This window comes from Carassius carassius, chromosome 32, assembly GCF_963082965.1.
Source record: "Carassius carassius chromosome 32, fCarCar2.1, whole genome shotgun sequence".
Taxonomy (NCBI): domain Eukaryota; kingdom Metazoa; phylum Chordata; class Actinopteri; order Cypriniformes; family Cyprinidae; genus Carassius; species Carassius carassius.
Window position 1 is genome coordinate 7876516 of NC_081786.1, and position 21590 is coordinate 7898105.

At 36.0% G+C, this 21590-nt stretch overlaps 1 protein-coding gene across 8 annotated transcripts in view; it reads right to left on the reverse strand.

Moving 5' to 3' along the window:
• The window catches only part of LOC132112569 (neurexin-3a), a 280631-nt gene that overhangs the window by 199369 nt on the left and 59672 nt on the right, over window positions 1–21590 (reverse strand). For all 8 annotated transcript variants that reach the window (XM_059520110.1, XM_059520100.1, XM_059520106.1 and 5 more), the window contains 3 exons: window positions 20706–20867; window positions 8481–8919; window positions 5968–6351 (listed from right to left, as the gene is read on the reverse strand). In XM_059520110.1, coding sequence (XP_059376093.1) covers window positions 5968–6351; window positions 8481–8919; window positions 20706–20867 — 985 coding nt within the window. The remainder of the gene's footprint in view (window positions 1–5967; window positions 6352–8480; window positions 8920–20705; window positions 20868–21590) is intronic.

Here is a 21590-nt window from a genome sequence, read left to right on the forward strand (position 1 = left end):
AAAACCTGAAATGGCTTCTAAACAATTGAGTTTCATTCATCATAATATTCAGGTCTGATTATAAAATTTTGCCCATTGCAAAAAACACTTCAGAACCTAATGAGCTTTATTAATAGTTCAACACTCTATGATTAAAGAGATTCACATGGCTCCATCAGTCATCGTGGGTCAGCTGTTGCAAGGCATTATGGGATTGTCTTTTCTGTGAAGGATACAAGCTATGCTGCCTTAGAAGAATCATAATTATGCTGCCCACCTTTTAAAACAGCCTTTCACTGACAATATAAGCTGACAGTTACAATAAAACAGTTATGAATATAGTCCATATACTATAAAACAGGAAAATATTCTAACAAAAACTGAATGCAAGAATAGAGTGAGAAAGGGAAAATAGAGAGCAAGGGAGAATGTGGAAACTCTCGAAATATCCAATATCCACAACTGTCAAGCAAAGCAATGCTATCTCCCATTTCCTCCGGCAGCGACGGAGACCACCTCTCCTCTTTCTTGATGGAATGGCATGTTTTGTACCCTCATGTTGAACACTTTCTATTGATGGGGTCTGGTATGTCAACACACTGATGCATCTCGTAAAGGAACAAATCGTTTTTACCCCGTTCTAAATAAAGGGCTACACAACAGCAGACACAAAGTTCCCTTTCACTTCCGTCTGGATGAGCTTGTGTACCGTGGCCAAATGAATGCTGTTGTTAGTGCTTCACTGATTGGCTATTCAGCATGATTAGAGACTTTTCAAGAGAGGTGAATGATAGGGAGGGAAAATCTGCAGAATATGAGCTGATTTCCTGAAGCTGTGAAATCAGGCAGATTGCTGGGGATGGAGAGGAAGGGATGAGGGAAGATAACAAGGCCTCGGGACCACGGGGACGGCACGTTTTAAACGACTGTTGTGAAATCATAAACTGACTTGTTTACCCCTAAGACCTGACTTTAGTGTCGATCCATACCCTCAATCCTCAGTCCTAATTGTCTAAACATGTGGATATGTGTGAATATGTGAGTGTGGACTCATATCTGTGCAGTAGTGACGGCATGAGTACACTACAAAGAGCACAGCGATCAAAATTTAAATTTTAAAAAATTATTAATAAACAAATAACAAATTTGTAATTGTATCTATATATTTTTTATATAAAATAATCTTTAAATAATAAATAATAAAAAAATATCATTAATTTAACACTTTATATAAATGAATAGTTATAATTTTTTTATATATATATTTCAATAAAATAAGTGTTTGTGTGAGGTTAATTAAAAGAATCAGTTCACACACACAAAATATAAAATCCAACAAACATAAATTAAACTTTTATTTTACAACAATTTTTTTTACTTAAAATATATTACAAAAAGACGCAATCCCGCACACTATCAATACTTGCTTAATGATGACTTACATTTAGCAAGTATTGATAGTGTGCGGGATTGCATCTTTTTATAATTTGGATTCAACAGTGTTATTGATATATTAAAAATTAACTCAAGAATACCAGACCCTGAAAAAAAAAAAAAAACACATATCATGGAACAGTCAAAGACATCTGAGATTTAAAAAATGTTAACAAAAAATTTAATAAAAAATACATACATAATTCACATCTTTCTCAATGCCACATTAAACTTTTTCTGTAAAAATAAAACATGCACGTTTCAGTATTTTTGTTTGTGGATAAACACATTTGTAGCTGCATGAATAAATTGCACGGATCTAGATCTTTTTTAAATTCTCTGTGTCTTGTCTTGTGAATTTTGCCATGAAATGTTATACACCAATCATTGTGCATATATCAAAAAAAGGTCCCTCCCCCTCATAATCTCAAAGAGAATGAAACAGAGAGAGAAATGAAGGCAATCAAAAGAAAAGACAACCTGAGGAAAGAGTAAAATCATTGACGTAATTACCCAGATTAGGCTGGAAAGAGTAATTGCAAGATAAACCCTCCCGGGTGTCATCTCGATGTGCTCTTTGTGGCTTAATCAGAGACACTACAGTATCAAATCAATATATGATAAAAATGTCAAACAGTTTGTGCTAAACCAGGAAAGCTACCAAGGGAACCTGCAGTTTGTGTTATAAAGTTCTACACTAATCACCCAAGCCTCCGTGTCACATGGGCTTCACTACGGTCAAGCCTGGGAGAAATATAGTATTGACAAAGATAGAAAAAAAATCCCCAGAATGTGAGTAAACTCAGTTGTGATTATATTTGAGTGTTGTTAAGGGACCGTGGCCCTAGCATTCGGTGCACTCTCAGGTGATTTTAGGGCCATGGCTGTGAGGTCCACTTTGGTTCTCTGAGGCCCCCAGGCCGGCATAGATGACCTTCACACTGCCTGAATCAATAGCAATTAACTCAAGCACTATAGCCAGTGGTGCTTAGTAAAAAAAGTTCCCAGTACAACTTGGCCTGTTTGTAAAAAAAAAAAAAAAAAAAAAAACACACACACACACACACATAAAACCTCATGGCAAACCATGCATATGAACAAAATATCTGAGCCAATTATCAACATATCAGCTCATCCCACAATCATCCGATCTCGTTATTTAATTTAGCATTACTGAGGCATGACCTGTCGAGATACTTTTGAAATGATCAGGGCCGTTTGAACAGAAATGAGGTTTTGCATTTATTAACCAAACAAACTCATTTTCTACATTAATGACTGAAGGAATTAACGTGCAAAACGAGATCTCAGCACTAAATTGGCAAGGCACATCTGACGATACGGTAAAATGAGTTCAATTACTGCATGAAAACAGGTTTTACCTGTTTACACAGTATTAACTTTATTCTACTGTGAGCTATAACAGTATTGCAGTTTTCAAGTTGGGAAGCTAAAGGAAAACATTTGAAACCATCATTCAGATATAACAGATTTAAAATACTAAATCTCTTAATACAAAACAGATTGCTACAGTATGATATTGGCTTGGAATCCTGTGCAAAGAAGGCATTTATTAAGTTGCTTAAAAAAATGTAATTACATTTTTATGAAATTATGAACTACAAATACTAATAAGCAATAAATGGGAATTTGCTATATTGTGTAAATTAGTTACACACAACACACACAAAAAAGATGCAACATTTTAATACTGTGTAAAACTGCACAGTGTTAAATTAGAATTCTTGCTCTATGAAGAATACAGCGCTTTATTCATCTCTTTTACATATCAAAAATGTAGTTTTCTAAAGTCATATGCAGTATATACAGTGATGTTGTGTGTAATTTTAAGAATAAGATATGAAATGACCTCGATAGGTCCTAGCTGCATAATGGACTTAATAACTCTTCAGAAAAGAGGATTCAGTTATTTCAGACTCCAGCTTGTGTTTGTTTTATATTCCGGCAGGCTATTCTGTGAGGAAAGTTTTCTTTGTTTAGAAGATAATTCATGCCAATCAAACTCACAAAGGGGAGAGAGGAAAATACACATTCATATTCATGTTAATTTCTACACGTTCATATTCATGTAAATTTCTATACAGGCTTTTATATAATATAAAGATGGTATTTTGTTTATATTTATAATATTTAGATGATAGAGCAAGGAGCATCTGTAATATTATTATATGTAGAATTTTATAATATCAATCAGCCTTTAGAAATGCAAAACACTTAATGGTGTCCTATCATGAGAAATCATTACTTTATAAAATAAAATAATTTCTCATTGCATGACCTCTGTATTGAATGTTTTGAATTTCTACAGTCATTGAATCAGCAGTTGCTCTTCCAGGCCTGAAATTTCCAAGCACATGGTCACATTTCCTCAATCTGGAAAAAAGAGGTGTTTGTTGGGGTTGAAATGCTGAGCGTGCATTAGAGAAAATCTGAAGTGTATGTGTACTGACAGGAAGACAGCGTGGTCTGTGACAGCAGCCAGTTGTCTGGCCCGAGCAGCAGCTATAGGCTTCTATGGAGCAGATAATAGATCTGGACAAATATCAGGTAGTAGGGTGTGCACTCTTAGCAGAGTATTGGTTCAGAGTTATAACACTTATAGCACAAAAAACTTTTATAAAATTAAAAAATAAACATGGGCCTGACTGTGTAGTTTAGCAGAACTATTCGACATCTGACTATCGGTATAAAGTCTCAGCTGGTGTACCCAACGACACAAGGTCTGTTTACTGGCCAGGTTAAGAGCTAGTTGAATCAGGGTGCACAGATTTTACCAGGAATTTCTTTTGTGTTTCCTATACAGTTTAGCTAAGCAGCTTAGCAAGCCTCACTAATAATTGCAATGTGCTCTTTTAAGTGTTAGGGCTGTCTAGTCATTTCAGTGTTTAGTTATTAGTTCAGACATGAGCCATGCAAATGCGCAGTCCAGGTCCACATGGATGTGAGTGTGTATGTGACACTTAAAGCTGACTAATTTGCCATGTGGCATAAGTGTAGTTGAATGACGATGTTTAGACACACTTCTAGTTAGTATCAGAATACTTCTCATACTCGTTCTTATCACAAACTCACCTATAACGCGTGGTGACACTCAGTCTAATGCCCTTGCAGATGATTATGACTGACATTCATGGCAAATGAGCGTGCAGGAGGTTAATTTACAATATGTATCTCTAGCAATGGAGTGTTAAACTGCTGCATTTGACTTTTACTTTTTCTCAAAAACACAGCACAAGGGCAGAAAAAGATATCATAACATATCCTCTGACAATACAAAAACAACTGATGTCAATGTTTGCTATGTCCTCTTGAGACTCATTTTTGTTCTGGATAGGGAACATGAGCCTATAGTGTGAATTTTTTTTTTTATTTGATTATATTATTTAGATTGTAATTCCTCATCTATTTGCATTGAACTTTACATTTGTATATCAGACATTTTTTCTGCAAAGACCTAAATGACGAAAATCACAAGCAGTTTATCATAAAGGTGCCAACAATAATAGCTTTATAACAGTACAGAAGCTAATTTTTTTAAATAAATAAATATAGGCTAAAGAAGCTACATTTGTAATATTGTTGTCCAATTTTATTGGTGATTTGATATGTTATAAATGTTATCTTGACAAACAGTTAAGGAGATGTAGTTGCATAACTGTAAACAGCAAGTCTACAACTTAAAATAAAGGTTCTGTATTGCTATTGTTGGTTCCATGAAGAACCTTTAACACCCATGAATTGCACAAAAGGTTCTTTATATATACTTTATTCTCATATATACTTCATATCTACTTCTATTACAAATGTGATTATCTAAATGTTAATATGTCTAAATATATAGAGTAAAAAAAAAAAAAAAAGTTTACCAATGGTTTCTTGTAATATTATACAAATGAATGAAGCACAACAGAGAAACCAGCTTTCATGCCAACATAATAAGCAACTTGCTTTGCTCAGTGTTCACAGACACACTGGAAATCCCTCTATTACCTGGTTACCTGGAACCCCTGTGTTCTGGCCCATATGGAGCCCTTCAAACATGCAGCCAACACAGATTTGAGCAAAAGATCCACAACCAATGTCCTGTCATCTTCCAAAACCACTCCACTTCATTTTTCATGCAAATATAAATATTTTTGCCTATGACACTCGAAGATCTGTACTTTATGAACGGCTGGCCTTTTTCCAAGGTATGACATCATCACGAGTTTGGCTCAGCCGCACTCCCCGAACCCCGGAGAACATCAGCTTCCATAAAGCAACGTGCTGAGATATTAATGAGCTTATAGTTTAACTGATTATGTGAGAGCTAATCCGCTGTTTACAAACAGCAGCAGATGGGATTTTACAGGTGAGAAGCTAAACAAACTGGCGTGACGGTGATTGTAAATGCTCATTTTTTTAAATTCAAATGTTGCGATTGAAATGAAACCCGCCTCTCGGGTTTCTTCTAAAACAAAGCATTAAAATTAATTTTAGGAAACCGGGCCATAGGGTAATATGAATTAATAAAGGTAAAGGCAGTGAACTCACCCCTCTCACATGTACGGGACCAGTAACCGGTGCCTGTGCAGTCACAGATAAAGCGATTCCATCCTTCTTTGCACATGCCTTTGTTCTTGCACGGATAGCTGTCGCACTGTTTGCTTGACACCTTGTTGCAGGAAGGTTTGATGCCTGCACCGTTCTGGTCTGCAGCGATTTGCCTGATGTCCTTACTGCGACCATCAATGAACAGGTCGCGAATGCATCCTACATAGCCGTAGTTTAACATGGCAGTCCATAGTTCAGTGGGAAGGATAAGACCGGCCCGGGTATCGGGGAGGCCGCCCAGGTACATGTCCCCCTCCAGGTCCAGGATCTCATTTTCACCACTGGCAGTGAACGGAGTGCGGCGGCTGTTAACAGATATGGTGCCTGGGAAGGATTGAGAGAAACCAAGATAATATGAGCCATAAAGTATATTCACACAGTTATTGTTAGTTGTCTAGTAATGTTACAGTAAGTTTTTTGCAATTTAGGTTGGTGCGTTTAACCCCCTAAAATGTCCCCAAAAGTAATCCCACAAAACTCAAAAATCATATATGTTAATTGAAATACAGCTGCATTAAAATGTTTTATATATTATCTGTCTGTCTGCCTGTTTCGTTTTTTAAACTAGCATCTGTTACCAAATGTATGATAAATTGCTTGTGATTTTTCTCATTTATTATTTAGGGTTAAAAATGTCTTATTATAAAAGGTAAACTAAATTAAATATAAATAGATCGGAATTTTAAGAACAATTTGATTATAAGCTACTGAATGTAAAAAAAAAAGCTAGTTCAGATTATTATTAAATACTATAATAGTATGGAAAAACACACACACTCACACTCACACAAAATGTTGTGTTATATATGTTATAACATTATATATTACACACACATACACACACACATACATATATATATATATATATATATATATATATATATATATACATATATACATGTGTGTGTGTGTGTGTGTGTGTGTGTGTAATATATAATGTATTCATAATTTGTAAAATATAAATACGAATAGAATAAAAAATACATTTTATATATATATATATTTATTTATTTATTTATTTATGTGGATAGACTTAACTCTAATAAAGTCTAAATAAACTCTAGACAAACTAAAGTACTGTAAATTATTGCATTGCATAATCCAGCAGGGTTCACACTACAGCAGTCCTCTGTCTATCCTGTCCACAAAAGACAAAGATAGGGATGGAAAGACTATCCACAGAGTAAGTGATGGAGGGAGTGGGGGGCTACAAGAAGATTATTTTCTATTTATGACCTCATGGGGAGTGTGTGAATCTTGTAAAGCGGTGCCCCTCGTACAGACACACAGATGTAAACAATGCATCCCATGTGGCGATCCAGGGATCAATGGGAATAATCTCTTCAGAACTGACACCAGTCCAGTCAGCCACATGGCTCTGTCTAAAACTTCTCATTATTGATATCCTACATGACCTCCCAAGGGCCCTGTGCTATGAAGTGATATGGAGTAGTCGTCGATCGATTCTGAAACAGAGTGCCAGAGATTCAAGGGCAATGAAAGAAAGAAAGAGGTGAAGAAGGGAACAGAGAAAGATAGAGGGGATAAAACCTAATAGAAAGTTCTGTCAAAGTAAAAGTGAAATGAAATGAAAATGTAAGCCTGCTTTGGACCAAGTCCATTATTGGTGACTAACCACAGTGCTTTTTGTTTAAAGCGGTTATCTTTGGGCTGCAGAGCTTAACGCCTATAGAAAACACACAAGCAATTACAGTATCCGACCGATTTAATAATGAAACAAAGTGGGAGTTCTTCATGTGCTCAGTTAAAAATTGGTTTTAAAATGAGATACAATTTATGGGCAATGTCTTTATTTCTTAAGAGCATATTTCCCACATGGAAATCGATTTTAAAGACTTTTTCTTTGAATTGCATTTATAAATGTAAATCATTTCTTTCACAAATAAGATGTACAAAGCCATTCTCAACCCTGTCTCTTACAGTACCTTTAGGTCTATTTCATAAGGTAAACGAAGCAACAGCACAACCACAGCAGTGGGTTTGCTTTGTGCTTCTAACACATTGTTTTCCTAACATAAATATTATGGAGTGATTTAAGGTTACTATATTGAATATTTCCGTTATTAGCAGCCATATATTATTCAGCAATGTACAAAAAAAAATAATAAGCTTAGCACAAAAACACTAATTATGCCTACAGGACATTATTCCTACACTACACTGTAATACTGTAACCTGATAACATAAGCAACAAAAGCTAAATAAATATATAATTTCCATAAAAAAATTAATAATAACAGTATTAATTATTATTATTATTATTTTAATAATTAATGTTTTACTTTAGATTTGTATTAAGGAACAAATAAGAAAAATCAAAAGCTATCAAATGTGAAAAATAAATAAAAGATCAAAGGCATTTATTAAATGTGTTCAGCATGGAATAAAGAATGCACTTAAGTGTGTATTCATCTATGAATCCACACACTGACCTGATCTTCCGTCTCGTTGGATGTCCACATGATACCAGGCCCCGTCGTTCACCTTGTTCTGTGTGGCTTTCACTTTGATAGTCCCAGAGCCCATGTCCAGCAGCAGGTACAAACTTCCATCCAGAAGCTCTACTGCAAAAAAGTCCACTTTTGTGTTCTTTTGACTGCGGGCGTCCTTTCTTTCCTGCGGTTTCCCGTGGGTGAAGAGAATAAGGCCGTTTGGTTCAGTGGTACGGAAGTCGAAGGAGATGGAGCCCATGCGTTTGGTGTTCCACTTGGGTAGGCTGATGTAGGCCTCGGGTGTCTCGAATGAGATGGGGTCCAGGGTGGCCACGTTCTCGCACTTAAACACCACATCTCCCTGGATCTTCATTTTGGGATCCACAATGCGGGCGAGCCGGGAGAGCTCCAGCCGGATGTCATTGTTTTTGTAAACAACCTGTGCGGATGTAAGAAAAGAATCACTCAATGATGATGATTTATGAGATATCTTTATCTGGCTTTCGAAGATAATGAATATGAATATGCAAATCCTTTTTTTTTTTTTGCTTGATACTAAATAGAGAAACAAGGAAAGGTGACTTTATTCAAATATGACCTGTGATAATACCAATAGGCCAGGCCACTGCCTACAAATGACTGTCTCTCAATGGTAATTGACTCGGGCTGGTTGTGGGTCTGGTTTTTTTGATAACTATGGTAATGGGATGACAAAGCTGCAATGGCACTTTCTGCCACAAAAGCTCTGAGGAAGCAAGTCCTGCCTCCTGCATGCTTCCCAAATCTGACATTGTGCTCTGGGTCCTAGAGCCTGTTAGTTAAAGCCAAGACAACAGTTATATGCTATGAGCAAGTGCTTAGTTGTATTAGGGCTTGACGTTTACTTTTATCCAATGCATACAGTATGTGCTCTTAAGTTGAAATAATGATTTTTTTTCTAATAAAGGGATACAAGGAGATATTTAAAAACAAAATAATTGTTTAAAATGAGTTAAATATTTCTAGTTAATTATATAACCATTATGCATAATGTGGGACTTCTATTTATAAACAAGTCCTCAGTACATCGGGACTCTTATTTTGAAATTCTTATACTATTGACAGCTTTTCAAAAAGATGAGGGAGACGAAATTAAAGAGGAATCTGGGACTCTTACAACCATCTACAGCATATTCTAATATGCAAACAAACTAAATACTGCCATAATTCGTCAGCTGTGGATCAAAAGCAATTTATTGATATAAATGTGCAATATTCTGAAATCGTGAGCCTTTAGAATATGCAACAGTGCCACAATTTTACTTTTAAATGTGCAGGGCTCATATTTATTTAATGAAATTCTAGCCTAAATAATTACATTAGGCTGTTTTGTGATTCCTTTTTCCATCCCCAAATTTAAGAGCTTTTAAAATAATAATTAAGACATTTGTTACATCATTTAAGACAATTAAAACTTTTTATGACCTTACATTTAATAAAACGCCATGGGGAATTTTTTAATTTCATTTTTCACACACATGCTCTAAAACACATTTTACAGTTGTAGTAAAATATAAGACTTTTTATGACCTTACATTTCATAAAACTCAGCAGAGACTTTATTTTTTATTTGCATACACGTTCCCAAATATTTTTTTTACAGTTTTCACACATGTATTTTTAGTCACAAATGCAAGTGGCTATTTTTTTGCTAATTAACATGGTTGAAATTTCTCTGCCATACTAATTTTGCACGGTCTGACCATACATTACATTTTATACAGATTACACGGGTGTAGAGCGCACTGTACCTGCAAACACCCCATAAATTTGCTGGGGTGTGAAATTGCCTGCTTTAGCTAATTTCTCCTGAATAAATAAATATTTTTGGGTCTACAGTTTTAGAACATCATTGTAACGGATATGCAGGTCATCGATTCATGGGTTCTGAACTAATGAATCACGGTTCGTTGAATCTAAAACAATGTAAACCCCAAAGTTTGTAGATTTGGAATCCAAGCATATAAATGAAACCGCTTTAAACTAAATGGCCTGGCGCCAGCCTGGCTGGATTTAAATTATTTACGACACAGGATGAGACATTCCAAAGTCACGTGAGCAGCCTCAAAGGAGAAATTAACTCTCCTTTCAACTCACACACACACACCCACAAATGTTTTATCTTACACTCATCATGTAAATCCTTAATAATGTGTATTTTGAATAGGTTTGTGTATTGCATAAAAATGGTTAATCCTGTGATGTGAGGATTATAAGTATGACTTTTTAAATAGGAAAGGTTTCTCCTCATTTTAACTTTCTCAAATAGAATCATGAGCTGTAACCCAACTCCTTCAGAGTCGTAAACTTTACGACTGCATCTGGTAGAAACAGGGAAGCCAGCTCTCGCTGGAATTTCTATAAGGAAAGGGAAAAGCACCCTTTTAAGTGTATAAAATATATTGCTTTTTGTGCTTAGATGTCTCCCCATATCAAATTGGAGTATCTGCAATTGTATCATGTGTTAATCAAATTTTAAATGTGTATAATTCTGCATTTAAAAATGTAACTTCATGTTTTGATAATTTATATATGTCACTCTTGATGTCTGTGTAATCGTCATGCTTTGACGAACTCATTTATCTAAAGCAAATTAATGAAAAATGTATTAATCTGGAATTATGAACGTGCTAGGATATCACTGTTGAAATCTGATAAACCCTAATTTATTAGGGTGGGTGTTTCCACAGAGACAAAGGAACTTTTTCCCGCTTCAGATCGCGGACGTTCATTGGTTGTTCACGCGGACAGAGGCGTGAACCATTTCAAGCTATAAGGACTGACCCAGGAAGTTCCTCTAGCTCTCTTCTCTTCTCCGCTGGTCCGCGCTCTCTTCTGGTCCTCGCTCTTCCCGTACGCGCTGCTTGCGCGGCCTTACGGCCGCGCTCCTATCGCCGTCCCCCCTCAGCACATGGGCTGAGAGGACAGCCATTCTCATGACTCCTTCGGAAGCTTTCGTTTTCGTTGTTTTGTTTATTTTCTTTACTAAGTTTATTCACCTATTCGCCTCTCCACGCAAGGAAGACGAACTCTGAAACATTGCTTTCTTTAAACTTTCAAATATCGCGCGATTCCGCAGCAGCCCGGACACAGAGAGGACAAAGCCCAGATTGACGCACGCTACATGCATACGCGGCTCCAGCACACACACAGAGACACTTGCAAGTATCATTCTCTATGAAAAATTAAATGCTGCTTAAGTTGTCTGTAATCCGAGTTCTATGTTGTCTCTCAAGGGTTAATGTCTGTTGGTTTACATAACTTTTCTCTCATTTATCATGCCTTTTCTCTCATTCTCTTTCTCTCCCTCTCCCTCATTTGGATTTCGTTATGTCTTGTTCAAAGTTTACTGTATATATTGTCGTACGCGTATTTTACTCTGTATAAATCGTAGTTGATGTATTATTAGTTCAATTATTAAATTCCATATACTCCAGATTGTCTGTCTAAGTTGCTCATGTTACGAAGTCAATGAAATGCTGATCATAGCTACAAAGCTCATCTGTTACTTTTAAGTAATATAAATTTTATAAGGACAGGAGAAGGGTTTCATGGCCAGAAACTATTCGTCCTGGAATTATAGGAAGTGATAGCGTTACTGAGAATTAATAAAACAAATCTTACGGCCGTTTGCTGGACGAACCACGTTTGATTTACATTAATTTCTAGTAAAAGATATCACAATAATTGATATGAAGAATAGAATATTGAAATATTAGTAAATTACAGTGCCTTGTGATGAGTTATTAATATATACAATTGACCTATTCTTCATCTTCAATAATTTTAATGCAACTGTAATATGATATATAAATTAATCATATTCCTGATTAATTACCCAAATTCCCTATATCATTTGAGTTAATTAATATGTACAACCCAGTGTTGTTACATCATGCTGTTTTTGAGAGCAAGCAATTGACACAAAAGCTCCAGCCCTGATATTCCAGTTAATCCTGGACACTGCGGTGTGTAAATCAAACATCCTCTCAGGTTCAGGAAGGGCAAAGCGGAATGGAAGGAAGGTCTTCTGCTTCTGCAGAAAAGCCACTGAGATTTCCAGGCTTTTCTCCTCTGCTGTGTTTCTTATCTGATAGATCATAAATATCATTCTCCCTGAGGGGGATCCATTTCTCAGACAAAGCCATACATTGGTTCCTCACATCTCATACAAACATCGTCATTTTTCTCCACAAGACTAAAACGGCAAGCTTCAGTTTCTTATTGTTCTTTCAAAAACAGTATTTCTCCTCTATAAACCATCATGGTGCTATCTGATAGTTTGACTTACACTGGCTCTGTTAAAACTCTAACATCATGAAGGAAAAAATTAGAGAAATTTAAAACTGTTATTGCATTGTTGTCTAGAAACTGGAGACTATATTATAGAATTCCATGTATGAAATACTGGCATGATGGTACATGTACAGTATAGACTTTATTTATAGACTAAACTTTATCAACTGGAAATTGAGGATTACACACACAGAAACAATATAATACAGATTTTTTCCCCATGTAATACCATTTAAATGACTGGGGTCAGTAAGTATGTTTGTTATGAAATATTTTTGAAAGAAGACTTTTATGCTCACCAAAGCTGCATTTATTTTACTAAAATAAAATAAAAACAGCAATACTGTAAAATATTATACTAATTTAAAATAACAGTCTTCTATTTGAATAAATTAAAACATTTGTAATTTACTTCTTTGATGGTAAAGCTAAATTTTCAGCAGCCAAGTTGTTACATTATGCTGTACAGTACATCAAGTAGAACACATCATAACATCATATAATCTCTGAATAAAGGATTATGGGAATAGAGAAAGAGATTGTATGCTACCCACAGACTCCTTGTAAGCATCTCACAGTCCCAAATATAACCTTGAGGACTTTAACATGACTGAAAACGTTCAGACATTGATTAGACAATGATTGCTGTTATTTGTAACATTATCATTTCAATTGAACCTGTCTGGTGCATTTTTCATCACCTAAATCAAGTTTCATCTTGCAAATTGTTCACAACACTAGGGGCAGCCACAGTGTCTAACACAAATTGATACTCTGCAATTTGGTCCGTTCTATGGCATTGTCATTTTGATGCGCTCAGGCGGCTCATGAAATGTCAGACGGTTAATTCAGCTGATGAGCCGCTCAGAGCTGTGAAATATCCGCACCTTTCTCCGAGTCTTGATTCTGTAACCGATCTTGCAAATCATATTTCAGTTGTCCAAACTGTTAAATCTCTTTGCAGAAAAATTCTTTAATTGCATTAACTGACTTTTGGAGCGAGGTGCAAAACATACGGGAAAACAACATATGTCACTCAAGAAAAATATAAATATATATAAAAATTATAGTTTCCCTGGGAGAAAACTTGAATAGAGCACCCATAGAAATCTGACATTTTAATATAAAGCCAGGGATTTATCTAACAACAACTGGTATGTAGTTTGCAGGAAAAGCAAGCAAGCTGAGACATAATCTATAGACAGACATGAGAAGACTCCAAGAATCTGTCTGAGTGGAGCTATCTCGGCTTTATGGATTTGGCCGTGAGGGAACGTAAGGATTGACTGGTTCCAGACACAGAAAGAAATTTGTTTGAGTGTGTGGATGGACTAAAAATTTCATCAGGTTGTTATCTTGCCTTGCAGACTCTGAAATAAAATGGAAAAAGTGAAACAAAAAAGGATGGATAGAGTGACGTTTCTTATGTAAGTCTTTGTTGTTCAGCTACGCTATTTACAACCAGAGAGGCCACATATTCTTCCTAAGGCTTTTGTTTTAGAAAAAAAGAAAAAAAGTTTGTCCCACTTTACATTAAGCAGCTTATATTAAACTTCTACTGTATGTACTTGCATCAAAGAATAAGTACAATATACTAGAGCTGCCCTAGACTTAACATTTTTCTGGTCGACTAGGAGTAGCATATTTGCCGCATTAGTCGACTAATCGCACGTTTATTAATAAACCATTTAAATAATAATAATGAGTCTTCAATTGCCTACATAGCCTAAGCACTCAATTGCATGCATAAGCTTGCCACAGCACAGTGACAGAAGAATTACTGATTATGAATGTGTCATAGAAAAACACTAAGGAGGCTATATTAAGATTTTAATAATTCATTGATAAACTAGTGCTTTCTTTGTTTTCTGAAAGATTGCTTGCTCTCGAGATGATGTCTGCGACACTGATTCGGCGCCTACATTTGTCCTACAGTGAGCACTACTGTTCAGCTTCCACTTTCCGCAAAGACACTTGAAAAGCGTACAGTAAATGTTTCTATGTTAACATTAAGCGGTCATGTAACATTGCTGCTACTTACATATTTCAGATGATAAGCCATATTTGAGGTCGATGAATGATAGGCAAGCATTTGTATGTCCTGCCTGATGTACTACCACATAGACCAGCCGTTAACGATCCGTGTGAATTCGCCAATGTGGATATTTATTTATTTGTTTTCAGCGACTAAGTAACTAAAAAAATGTTGGTCGACCAAGTCTCTTCTGGTCAACTAATGGTTAATCGACTATTAGGGTGAATTTTTGAAACATCATTTGTTTAGGCCAGATTATATGGCAGCATTGCACTTCATGTCTAAGACAATCCCAGAATGCACTGCACTTGAGAAGTTAAGATGCTAGTAGGCAACATTTAGCTTACTAGGTTTCAGAATGAGCTTGTATGTCATTTGAAGTGAAGTCCATTCAACATATTGTATTTTTGTACACCTGGGTGTCAATTCTGCTGATGAAATATTGAAAACATGTCTTTCCACATATCTGGATTGTGAAAGACAGTATGTCAAATCAAATGCTGTCTGCTTTCACTGACTGCTATGAGCATGAGATAAGCAAAGGGATATTTGCTTGGATTTGAAGTCAAGGTTCTGTTGTAGTGCCCATGCTGTTGCGCTGAGAACTGGAAGAGCGGCTATGCACATTCTCAGGGTCCTCCCCAAGCCCGCGGCCTCCTCTCTGCCTGTGTTGGGCCTGTAGTGACACCCGCATTCATCATCCACAGCTGTCTGATTCTACTATAAATCTCTGCCTACAGTGCCTACCCACCACTCTCAAGGAATTAATAGCCCTCAGGTCAAACTGGAGAAAACTTGGAAATCGGTATAGATTATTCACTAGTCAAGCATGCCAGGTGGCCCTTTGTGGATGTTTTGCATGGGAGCTTAGGGCAACAATGTGTAGATAGATCTAGATGGCCAGATTGGACATGGTATAACAGGTCAGGGCTTGCATAGGCCAAACACCTGACTGTTGGCATAATGGCATTCGGTCTGGTTTGCAACTTACTCAATCAGTTTATTTTTATTTATAAACCTCTGCTAGACCACAGCTCATCTGTATGCACTGTATTCACATATAATTTTCCTCACAAGCTCAACAGTGTTGAACCAAATGCTAATGCTAATTAGCATGCTAACATGAGAAGCCTACCATCTTCACTTTCACAAACTACATGACCTATGGGAAAATCTGTTATCAACTCATTGCTGCTAATCAGAGGTGGAAAGTAACGAATTACATTTACTCGCGTTACTGTAATTGAGTAGCTTTTTGTGTACTAATACTTTTTAAAGTAATTTTTTAAATCTGTAATTTTACTTTTACGTAAGTATATTTTGTTTGAAGTATTGTACTTCGCTACATTTTAAAACACATTAATTACTGAGTAAAAAAAAATAAAAATAAAAAAAATAAATCGCTCCCTGGAAACTACGGCATAATGGGCAGGAGGACAAACTGGCGCTAAAATCACAAGAAAGATGCAGACGGACAAAACAGGCGTTAGTGGTGCAGACACCGCTGAAAACAAAACCCCGTCATATTCTGAAGTTGAACTCGAAGGGAATGAAGTGAACCCCTGGCCATGTGTATGCTCTATTATGCAGTGTAAGCTGTACTTGCCTAGGAAGACCAAACTAGCAGCTTATAATATCTCGACAAGACATCAACCCTTCGCAAGAATGTAGAGGTAAGATAAATAATTGCATCGTTGCATTAGTGATTAAAATGAAGCTTTGATATTTTAGCAAGAGGTTTTGCACAAATTAGCCAAAAAAACAGTGGTGAGGAGTGTGCTATTTTTGTTTTAATGATGTGCGCGCGCATTTATAGTGCGTTCTTTCACTGTGTGATTCAGTCTCCTAAAATGCATTTAGAATGATCACAAAATTGAAGATATAGGGGCAGAAAATTCACATATTTTTATAATTTCATATATTAAATCAAAATCACACCAAGAATGCCATCTTTACCTCCAAAAATCATCATGAATATATACATACATATATATATAACAGTTCAGTAAACAAGTTAATTAAGAGACTTAAGTTTTAGACACCATATTGCCTTTTTTAGCTCTATTTCTACAACAGAAAATAATTCCAAACACAGCCACCAAAGCACAGGTTTGCGTCTCTGAGCAACGTGACAGTGTTTCGTTCCTGAATGAATCAACCGTTTAAATGATTCGGTTCAATCACAATGACTCACTTATTAACAGTGACATGCTGACACATACTGGCCATTTTAATTTCACATTTAAAGTATCTTTTGATTTTTTTTCTTATCATTTCAAATGAGTATTCAACATTTTATGTCTTGTATATCAAAACATTATTCATGCATTTGTAACTGCAGGTTAAATGCATTCTTGTCCTGCACTAAACAGTGTAATACATCTAAATGCCACTTCCAATGAATCTTCTGCATTTCCTCTGCATTAAAAGATGAGTTTGTTGATACTGATTTGCCTGCTAACAGCCCAAATGTTTTATTATTCTAAATAACTGATTCCTTTAAATTAAAAACAACTAGTTTGAGATTAATAGACCTATCCCAGGGGTGTCAAACTCAGTTCCTGGAGGGTCGTAGCCCTGCAGAGTTTAGTTCTAACCCTGCTCTAGCACACATATCATGTAGTTTTCAAATAAGCCTAAATGATTAGATTAGCTGGATCAGGTGTGTTTAATTAAGGTTATATCTAAACTGTGCAGGACTGTGGCCCTCCAGGAACTGGCCTGTCCCATTTTGACTCCCTCCCACTGTTAAAATGTAACTAAGTAATTTTTACTCTGAGTAAATTTTAAATGAGCTACTTTTTACTTTTACTTGAGTAGATTTTTAGACTGGTACTTTTACTTGTACTTAAGTAAAATTTAATTAATGTAATGGTACTTTTACTTGAGTAGAATATTTTTGTACTCTTTCCACCTCTGCTGCTACTGTAGCTAGCCATTTAACACAGACTATCTATGAAGGTCTTCTTAAAGAGAGAGGAAAATGTAATCAGTTTACTTTCATGTCATTTCAAATTATCTTTCTTCTGTCAATAAAATAAGATGTTTTGAAGAATCTGGTAATCAAACAGTTTTGAGTTTTGGTTACCATTTACCTCCATATCATGGACCACAAGAATTATATTTAAAAAAAATTATATTAAAAATAAATCAATTCTTAAAATCTGTGTTATTTTACTATTATTATATACTATATTATTATATTAATTATTATATACTATTGTAGAATTTATTAAAATGTTAAATTGGCTTCAGGTTTTAAGTTTAATATTTCTAATTTTTAGTCCTGCCCACCCCATATTTTGTTATATTCCAAAAAAAAAAAAAAAAAAAAATACATGACTTTAATTGATGCTTTGTTTTATTTCATCAAAATATAGTTTCATCTGAACACATGTCTGACACAGAAGACAAAGACCATTCCTGCTGTTTTTCCCCCGCCCCAGCTTTTGCCAAATATAAACAGTTCTGCAGTGCTTACTGATGCAAATCTGCTGGATAGAGGATGAGAGAGCAAGTAAGGCTAGGTCAACCTATCTATCAGAAATCTCAGACCTCTCTCGCATCCATAGAGCAGTGCTGGCTCTGGAGCAAGTGTCCAGAGAGCAGGGACAGTTTCATCCAGCCGGCCCAGCAAAGTGACAAATGACAGTCACCATGCGCACATCCTGGAAACTGATTGTGATGGCAGAGCACAAAGGAAGGAAGCCAGAGTCCAGCTCAGCAGTGGAGGCCGCTCCGTATCCAGTCATTAGTGCTGGCAGACCCCTGTGCAGCCACATGCCCTGCCATACCCTGATTACTGCCCTTCACGCTCAGCTTGAAAGACGGACACAAGGCAGGTCTAAGGAGGCCTGTGAATATCTATATGATAGTCTGCTTCGTTTAAATAATAAGAAAATATAAGCTACTCATCTATCATTTCTTTTCTTTTTTTAAACTGTGGTCTTATACATATTAAGAAATCAGCGCATATTGCTCAGATTTTCTGTCTTAAAACCATTTTTTGAAACATAGGTAGTGTTAAATGTGTCTTTCTGCATTACCCTTCTCACAACATGACTGCAATAAGCATCTTGCTCCACAGGGTGGTACACTCTAAAATACCACAGTCTACTTCTAATAAGAGGTACTATCACTTAGGTTTACCAGTACAAAAATACCCAAGAACTGGCAAAAGTGTTTAGTGCATAAAGGAAAAATAAAAGGAAATTAATATAATCTGGACATTTTATGTTTAATTGACACCAGCTAAAAATGCTAAATGGCATGCTTATGATCATGTCATCTTGATCCGACAGTATCACACATGATCCATAACAACTACATCATTTTCAGCTTCCACATCAGATGTGAGGTTTTAAAAGCTGAGAAGCATTTAAAATGTCTTTTTATCCTTGGACTCGAGCTATGAGAAAGAGTGTGAGGAGGAGGTATCTATCATTATGGCCACTCTCGGGTGGGTGAAGGATGTATAAGTTCTGCTATCTCGTCTTGAGCAGCTCCAAGCATCCAGTTCACCTATCTAACAGAGCAGTGTTATGTAAGCACTTCCTATAATCGCAGCACATAGGAGACTGATTACTGTAATCTCTGACATGGCTGGCAGTTTTTTTTACAACTCAGCACAGTAAAGAGGGAATGAAATAATTTTTTTACGCAAACGCCGATGTTGCAGGTTTTTAGCCCTGCGATAGGAGGGCCGGTCTGAGATGGAAATGGCAGCGATAGCTTGATGGCGGGTCATTAAAAGATAGCAGACTGTTGTAGCGCTCACTGCGAAAAAGGAGGTTCTGTTGTCTGCTGTTTGTTCAGCATGAATTAATGGAAGATCTCACCAGCAGCCGCGCAACAGAGTAATTGCCTATTTCCAGCTAAATTAAAGATCATTCCATTTACTGATAAAGTTATCCTGACAACTGAGGAGTGTGGAAATGAACAGCTGATCGAAAGAGAATGACATTTAACTTCTGCAAACAGTATAATGGCTCTTAGAAGGTGAATACAAAACCTATCTGGATCATATTAATAAAAAAAAAAAAAAAAAAAAAAAAAACTTAGTTTAAAGAGAACTTTTTTTTTGGACTAAGGTGGTTTGCATTGTGATATAACTTTCATGACAAGATTTTTCAAGACCATTAATGCATTTCACTACATTTAATTTTGTCTAATGAAAACCTTCAAACCCTTAATGAAAATTTATTTATTTATTTATTTATTTATTTATTTATTTATTGTCTTAAACCATCCTTAAATTAGGTTTTTAATTTATTAACTAAATTACAAATTACAATAAATAAATACACAATTTTTTTTTAAAATAATGGTCTTACAAATAGGATTCAATTTATTTAAGCAGAAAATAACTTATTATTTTTATTTTTACTTTAGGGGTGAAATTGGAAGCAATTTTCTGTGAGATTCACCCTTGTGGGTACATTTTTATTTTGCATTTAGAGATGTCTTCATGTCCAGTTGTTCAGAAGAATCTATATGGGGTTCCCTTTTTGAGAATGATGCATATCACTATGCAAAGTCTCATCTCATCCAATCACCTTAGCTTCTTCTCTGGCCTGTGAAACCTTAATCAAATGATTCACCACAATTGAAAAGTCATATTAAATACGCCTGAAACAATTTCGCATCTGGGCAAAAATGTATAACTCCAGCAAATTTCATTAGAGAAATGCACCACTGGTATGATGTCTGTTCTATCCTTTTAACCAGATAAGCTGTACTGAATCTATTATTCTGCTCAGGTGGTCTATACAAACTTGTTCCCCTTCAGTCCAGACAAGTATATGGTTCATATGATGCATGTAGATGAAAGAACGGGGTTCGCCAAGACCACCTACCTCTTTCAGGCAACCCATAAAGTTGTTGCTGACGGGTGACCCAGGTAAGTCTGCTGTGCTTGGACTTCCTCCGACGTAGAAGAAATCATCTGATCCCAGCATTGTGTAGTCCTCCTGCGTATAGCCTGTTGTAGTCAGGATGCCGTCCACAGATATTGTCACCTGATTGGGAGGAATGATAAAAGGGAAGGAAAAATCCATTTATGAACATCATGGCTGTGACGGCCGCTCTACCAGGAATAGGTTAGCTTCGATCTTGCTGGTTGCTGTCTGTCTTTGATTGTGTACCAAAAGACCACTTTGAAACTTTAGTAGGCCGTTCTTATCTAGTATTTGTAGACTTACAAAGGACAGGTAAAGAAAATATTTTGCCGGCATATTTTCTTTATCTATGATGGTGTTAGAAATGGTTTTCTGGTATGGGGCAATATTTTGAGGGGTTAGTGTTATGTACAAACTATAGACAAATTGCTTGTTTTTAGTTCAAATTCTTAGCACATACAGTAGGGTAAGTTGACACATACGTATACATGCATTCCAAAATGAACTAATATTACCACAAATGAACATGCAACACAGAAATCAGATGGTCTTTTTCCTCACATAACATTAACAGAGGTGGGTAGTAACGAGTTACATTTACTTTGTTACATTTACTTGAGTAAATTTTTTGGGTAACTAATACTTTTTGGAGTATATTTAAAGATTGGTACTTTTACTCTTACTTGAGTAAATTTTTTGAAAATAATCTGTACTTTTACTTCGTTACTGTGGGCCACGCTCCTCTCGTTACTTTATCTTAATGCAATATATGTTATAAATGCTTCAGTTTGATCCAAACGCGCCGTCTACTTTTCTCTGGACGATGCCCGTTCGCGAATGATT